General features: G+C 43.0%; 1 protein-coding gene across 5 annotated transcripts in view; it reads right to left on the bottom strand.

Moving 5' to 3' along the window:
• Positions 1-5,431: 5,431 nt before the first annotated feature.
• Acbd6 (acyl-CoA binding domain containing 6) overlaps positions 5,432-7,545 on the bottom strand; it is a 136,082-nt gene continuing 133,968 nt past the window's right edge. For 2 of the 5 annotated variants that reach the window (XM_060364478.1, XM_021660525.2), the window contains one exon: positions 5,432-5,714. In XM_060364478.1, coding sequence (XP_060220461.1) covers positions 5,616-5,714 — 99 coding nt within the window. In that variant the 3' untranslated portion in view covers positions 5,432-5,615. The remainder of the gene's footprint in view (positions 5,715-7,545) is intronic. The other 3 variants (XM_060364480.1, XM_060364481.1, XR_009584595.1) reach the window with 2 other exon arrangements.

The raw sequence follows: 7,545 nt of genomic DNA, 5'->3' as shown, positions 1-7,545 counted from the left end.
GTGAATAATACATGCAAACTGGTAAGTGTAAGAAGTGAGGTTCCCTCTTGTGACAATCTCTGTGTTTTCCACCAAAATCTCCCTGGTTACAAGAATACAGACAGATGCTTGCTCAAGGAAAAGCTCAATAGTGTCACCATACTTTTAAAGTCACTTAAGGAATTTCTGTTTTCTACAGAGAGAGTCCAGTGGATGGATACAAACTCCACTAAGACACCTGATAATGCAGTTTTCAAAGGTGGCTTTTGCTTATCCTGAAAATATGACTCAGGGGAAACTTTTGGATTTGGTATTAAAGGGCTTGGAAAATACCCTAGACTTCAAAGAAGATTCATGTACAATGTATACGTTATATATCATGAGGCTTATGTTAAAATGGGTCTTTTAACGTTCCTAGTTTCCAACCTTGGACAATTCTTCAGTCCTAAGTTTCAATTTCCTTACTTTGTAGACTAGGAGAAAATGGCAATTATTTTTCATCTTTACAGTTGTTCTTAGGTTAAATTAAGTTCCCAAGAATAAACCTTGGGGAAAAAGATAACTCTGGTCAGTACACTGACGTTGCTACCACTGACAGTAAGATGTTACTTTAGGCAGCACTTAAAGAGACCACTGAATCCTATGAGTCACTTTGTCCATCTTGGTGGCAGCGATCGTGTTGGCGGGGCTCCACACGGCAGAGGTGGAGGAGGCTAGGCAAGCTATGACCCCCATGCCTCCCCCAACCGCCCTATGTCTGCCAGGGAAGCCCCAAATCTAAAATGTTTCAGCCTCCTAGAGCAGCTTTGCCAGCCACACGAGTCTCTGGGGGCAGATTTCAGCCTCAAACCCTGATAGGAGCCACACCCACCGCTGCCTGTGAGACACCCAACTCTGGAAATGTTAAAGTGAAACATTTGCCTCTTAGACTACATCTAGCATTTTAATCACTACGAAAACATTTGGCCAAAATCACCTAAGGAACCAGGATTTAAAGTTTATTAATAAATATTTAAACTTAACATTTTTTTTCATTACGAAATCGAATCTGGTAGGTACACTTTTAGTTGGTGATAAGCATTTATAAAATGATATTTTTAGGGTCTCAGAGTCTGATAATATCCTTTGTGTTTCAACTTAAAGAAATAAACATTTAAAAGTCTTCATGCTAAATTGATAAATATATTTTTCTTAAGACAAAACCCTTTTACAGCAGCTAGCTCTGTCACAGTCACATATATTGTTCATTAATCTTGGAGACGATGTAGTGTACATAGAATAATAACCTATAGCCAAGTAGTTAAACCTGGCAGGAAGCTATGAAATACTTATTTAATAGGAGGGGTCACTGGATTATAGGAACCTTTTAACTGGAAACTGCTGAAGCGTTAAAACCAGATAGAAGAGACAGAATTCCAAAGATGATGCTCCTGCTGCTCTCCTTCTACCTGACAAGCAGAGGGGAGAGCAGTGTGTCACCAGCTGGCTGACTACTTCAATAATAGAGAGATTATTGGCGATTTAGTCAGTTTCAGATGTAACTCATGATTTTCTGGGAGACTTGTCTAAATATCTTAGGCAGAATTAGAGACATATTCTTTTTGTTGTTGTTGTTTTCTTTTCAAGACAGGGTTTCTCTGTGCAGCCGCCTTAGCTGTCCTGGACTGGCTTTGTAGTCCAGGCTGGCCTTGAACTCACAGCAATTTGCCTGCCTCTGCCTCCCTGTGTGCTGGGATCAAAGGCGTGTGCTACCACTGGGCTAGGCTGTCAGCAGGGCTGAGAAGTATCTGTGGGTTGACCGTAACACTGGAAAAACTTCATGCTGCTTCCGCTGCTTTGGGGTCTAAGGAGCACCTGGGGTTCAGTAGACCAGTCTTTACCTGTGGCTCTGTCACCAACTCTGGGACTGTGGGTGAATTAACCTATGTGTCGTTCACTTGTCCTCACCTTGCCCTACTTTAGAAGGCTGGGCAGTGGCGACACGATAAATCATACCTGTGAGGTCACTCTGGAGAGTAAAGACGTTAATTCAGAGCTCAGCTTCTTAGCTAGTGCATCTCCAAAGATACCTAGTGTGGCAGTCAGCGTGGATGTGGACACTCGTAAGCAGTATGGCTAGATTCTTGGTCAGTGATTAAAAAAAAAAAAAAAAATCAAACAAGCAAACAAAATCAAACAACCAACACTGATTTGGGGTTTCACAGTCAGCTCGGTGACAAGCATTAGCAAACACTTTGGGTCTGAGCACCCACAGCACCTCCACCTTCAAATTCCCTCCTGCCCAGTTCACAGCCACACGATGGGTATCATCTGGGAGAGACACTTAAAACTGTGACTACTGGGCAGCCAACCGAAGGTTCTCCTTCTGTGATAGGAACCAGAAACCAATGGCTTCCACGGATGGGCTTCAGAAGAGCGTAAAGCCCTCAAAATTCTGCTCCAAGTACAGCACTGTCCCAAGGTAGGAGGTTCCAGCTTTTCAGAGTGACCTGAAAGTCCCTCACATTTAAGAGATACAAGCTAGATGACCGGCTCAGGCAAGGCCTGGGGTGTAGGTGAGGTGCAGAGTGCTTGCTTGGCTAGCACAAGGCTCTGTCTCTAGTCCTATTCACACACACAACCTCAGCCAGCGTTCTGAAGCTGCAGTGAGTCACTGTTCCTTCTCTTTGACATCTGTTGACACAATTTTCTTTTTATTTCTCATTTTTCACCAGTGTGCACCAGAACTACTGTGACTGCATGGAGACTAATGTGGAGGCAATCAGGGCCTCTTAGATCAGTCGACAGAGGACAAAGTAAATGACAACCATGAATAAATATTAAATACAGAAAGTCAGAAGTGGTGTTCTGATCACAGTATCTTCAATAAAGCAAAACAAACAAACAAACAAACAAAAACCCACAAAAGACAAGGAAAGGAGATAAGGCTGGCATGCCACGCATAGGTATACATCTATGAAGGTGGCATTCAGGACGACAATAGAAGAAATACAGAATGGAGAATGCAGTCAGAATAGAAAGGGAGCATGCATAGCCTAGAAACCTAAGGTGGTGATGTAACAAGTGTGTCCGGCCCTCCTGCCAGCCAGTTTCTTGTAACTGTTTTAAAAATGCAAACAGCATTGAAGATATCAAACGAGAGAATTGAAAGCGAGAATGAGATAAAATGATTCTAACCAGTAAACAAAAACAAAAAAGCTGACCATCTCAAAGTGCTCGTTGAGGTATAAGCAGAAATGGCTCTCCGGAGAGCAGGCTTTCTATGATATTTTCTAATAAGCAGTTGCCTTTCACATGACTTACATGAAGCTATGGCATCTGCTGGTTTTAGGGAGCTTGCGGGACTGTATGAAAACATAGTTACCATGTATCAGGAAGACAACTGGCTGTCTGCTTCAGGGCACTGTTCTTTGTTGATGAACTGCAGCCTTTGGTAATGAACTCAGGATCTGACTGGTATGTGATGTGCTAGCATAATAATTCAATAATTTAAAGGGAATGAAAAAAACCATGACTCAGTGTTCTCTGACATTTATGGATGAAATCTTCTGTGGAAGACCTGGGAAAATGATCCATAGATTACTATGTGACAGTAAGGTTTTTGAAAATTCAGATATTGGGAACAAAAGAATAGTTTTGGAAATTAATTTTCTATTTCACTGGACTTGAAATTGATATGATAGTCCCCATCCTTTTTTAATTGAGACAAGGTCTTGCGACTCAGGCTTGCTTTGAACTTGGAATCCCCTCCTCAGCCTCTCCAGTGCTGGGCTTAAGGGCCCACCACACTCAGACTCACTGATAACTGTTTTCACTCACGGTCTTGGATATAGAATAATTAACATCTTTAACCTAGAATAAAAAGTCGTATCTTTTGCTCAGAACGACCATGTAGCTGTCCACGTGGCAAAACAAGCAAGAAAGAGGTGTCTACGAAGTTCAGAGCTCAACCGTAAAGGAAGCAAGATGGCGGGAGAAGCCCCTGAGGGTGTCCTGCTCAAACAACTGCTCTAAAATGTGTCAACGAGTGAATAACTCGACTTTGCCAATTCTCTAAAGAGGAACAAAATAACGTCAACTAAAACCTCCATCACTTGTACCGTAACCAAGGCATAGTACTGTTAAAATACACTTGATGAATGTGGGCCACAAAGACTTAGGCTAAAGGCAGGCTGCAGCAGAGCAGGGGCTGCGGTGAAAGAACAAAGAGCAGAGACTTACGGTGACATTTCAGTGCGCACCGATATGCGTCTCATTTCCACAGGGAATTAAGGAATTCCTTTTAAAAAATGGTTGGTCTTGGTGAGTGGTTTGATTCTGCATCTCAGACTGTACAAAGGCAGGCTATAAGAATCCTAAGATGGCCAGTCTTCATAGCCATATGACGCGTTTGCCAGGGTAGGCTGGCTGAGCTAACAAAAGCTACACGTGCTGCCGGGGGCTCCGCTCAACAGGGGACTTCCTATTGTAACAATCACACCGTCAGAAAATTGTCTCCCAAGGGCTTTGCTTGCACTGCAACTGATTTCTTCTTTCATTTCTCTATTTATTTTTTTTAAGTATAATAAGAATGTCAAGGGATTCCCTAGGTTTAGTTCTTGAGGTTTAAAAGGGAAAAAACACAGGGAGTCAGGCTTAGTAATAGTACACCAGCTTATCTTTAACGGTGTACTTGCCTGCTTATTATGCTTTGAATACAAAACAGATGCTCTTCTAGCACCTGAGGTGTCACCTCCAACAGTGACACCTCAGTGGCAAGCAAACAGCCTAGCAGGTAGCAGGCCCTGTCTGAGTTGGCTTTTGTAGATTACTGCTGCAAAGGACATTATAGCTAAGTAAGAGTCCTGAGGGAGCTTCTTTTCCCACTTTGTGATTTCAAAATCCCGATCAAATCCCTGAGCCTGGAGAGCCTGTGCCCCAATCTCAAGTGATGTTGCCGAGTATAACCTGAAATGCTAAAAGTTTTCAGCTTTTCTGTACCGACTGTTGATCTGACTTCCATAGCCCCAGGCGACAAAATTCTGTTCTGTTCTTTTCTTGCTTTAACACTCTCCTCTTCCTTATATTCTCAACTCCTGCCTTTACAGGATAGCCATTTTAATTACCTACTCAGATTAGCTGTGAAAATGCTACAAGGTCATTTGCTTTCTACCTTGCTGAGATTTCACCAAACTTCCCTAATTGTCCGTGTAGTGCTGATTGGCATATTTTGCTTCTGTACTGAGAGGAGAGAAAGAGAGAGTAAGAGAGCAAGAGAGAGAGAGAGAGAGAGCACCATGTTTAATATTGTGAAATATGATCTGTCTGCTCCTCTCCCCACCTTCGAGAGCAGTGATAAATTTCAGAGCATGCTCGGCAGAATTGGATTATATTATGCACAGTACACATGTTCATCACCAGAACCGTACCCCCAGAATGTATGCATGGAGAATGAATTGCTGAGACGTCAAAATCCCAGTTCCTCAGAACTGATTTTATTAGCCAATGCATACCAAAGATGGGTGGTAAAGAAGTATTATTTTTGCAGTTTCTTTCATCCCTGAAGTCTTATTCTGCCAGACTGTTTTTCCAGCCTTTGGATCAAGCCTTGCTAGCCCTGTGCCGTTGCAGCACCAGAGAAACTGCTTTGCATCCCGTCACCTCTTCTGGCAGAGAGCCGTCTTGGTCTCGGAGAGAGGGGTCAGCGCCAGACAAGAGAAGCAGATCCACAATGTCCAAAAACTCACAGGCAGCAGCTGCAAGGGACATTGACAAACATGAAAACAAGTTTATAGTGAGACAGGGAAGCCAGTCCCTACATGGAAGGAACGACAAGGGCGGACAGTGAGGAGTCCTAAACAGTGCGCACTCTTATGGTGGCTGCAGGATGTCCAGACCTTGAAGCCAGAATCTTCCTTGCATAGAAACACACATTTTATCTGTAAAACTGTCCTTGTTTGTCCTTATTTGCAAGGATGGAATGACAGCAAACAACAAAAGATGCAGTGGTTTTATGTTGATCTGTACTTCCAAATATGATAGGCAGGTAACCCATGTCAGAAGGCTAAATGTACTCCATCAAAGAAAACATTTTGTTTTTTTTCTTTAATAAGGGAATATATGTGTATAATTGAATTTAAGTAGGAAAAAAACCTGGTGGAGTAATTAGACCATCACTATGTGAACTCTTGTGTGTGGGTTTGTATGTTCACATGTGTGTGCAGGTCTGCTCTCCTATGTGTGAGCGTGGGGCAGTCAGGGGTCAGTGTCAAGTGTCCTCCACTGCTCCCACAGGGTCTCCTAATGAAGCTGGAGCTGGCTGGTAGCAAGTTTCTGGAATTCTATCTCCCTCCTGCAGAACTGAGGTTAGAGATGTGCAGCCTGGCTTTTGTGTGTGTGTGTGATGGGGCTCTGGACTCATTTCCTCGTGCATGTCATGCAGCAAGCATTTTACCCACTGCACCTCCTCCCCAGCCTCTAAAATTTTAAGAGGAGGGAAAAGGCACTACTGGTGTCACTAAGTCTAATGCACAGGAGGGGAGACCCACAGACACCCAGCCCTGTGATGAAGATGGCATTGTTACTGCTCAAGGACAGACAAACAGACCAAAGGGTTAGAGCAGAGGACTGTCTATTCTTCTGCAGAGAAACAGAAATCAGATTTATGGCAAAGCCGGTATTATAAGCGAGGAAACAAAAATCTAACAATTAGACGGGGCTGAGATGACTAAGTTAAGGTAAAAACAGGCATTTTACACAAAATGAAACATTAAATAGCAACAAACACACAAAAGGTGAGAAGCCACTAAGAGAAACAAAAACAGCCTGATGCCTGATGCGAGGAAAACACCCTGCCCTCCTGTGCATGCACTTTGCGGCTGTCACTCTGGACAACAACACGCCATTACAGGCTTTCCCTAAACACCCCCCTCCAATGAAGGAGGGGTAATAGTCTAGAGATTTCTGCATGTGGCCTCCAGCAGTTATCTGAGGAACGTCATATCAGCACCATGCCTAACGGGCAGCAAATACAGATGGCTCAAATGTTCATGAGCAGTAACATGCAGAAACAGAATACTGTTTATCTGGAAGTGAAATCCCACACAAAAGTGAAAGCTAAGAAACTCCAACTTCACACAACATGGGTTTATCTCAAACATATAATGTTACAATGTTTAAGAATAAAAATAAAGCAAAATCAGAATAATACATTCTATTTAAAGAAAGATGTAAAATAGACAAAATTACACATTATTGCTTAGACATACAAGTATGTAGTGAAACTATAAAAGGACGTATTCATATAAAATCTGCAATAAAGCCGGGCACAGTGGCAGATACCTAGAAAGCAGAGGAAGGGTCATGATAATTCTAGGCCAGCTGGAACCACACAAAAACTGCAAGAGTGGTGATCACCATAGTTACTGCGGGTACTGACTAAGGAGGGATGTGATGGAGAGGCACACACAGGGCTCGCCAGATGGTACTGGTGATGCTCTGGTTCCTAAGGCAGAGGGCAGGGACATTTTGTATGGCGGCAGTCTCCCTCACTCACACAGTTACTCGTGTTTGTGGTGCAAACCACAA

This window comes from Meriones unguiculatus, chromosome 11, assembly GCF_030254825.1.
Source record: "Meriones unguiculatus strain TT.TT164.6M chromosome 11, Bangor_MerUng_6.1, whole genome shotgun sequence".
Classification (NCBI taxonomy): Eukaryota; Metazoa; Chordata; class Mammalia; order Rodentia; family Muridae; genus Meriones; species Meriones unguiculatus.
The sequence above is the reverse complement of the archived record's forward strand: the minus strand, read 5'-3'. Positions and strand labels throughout refer to the sequence as shown.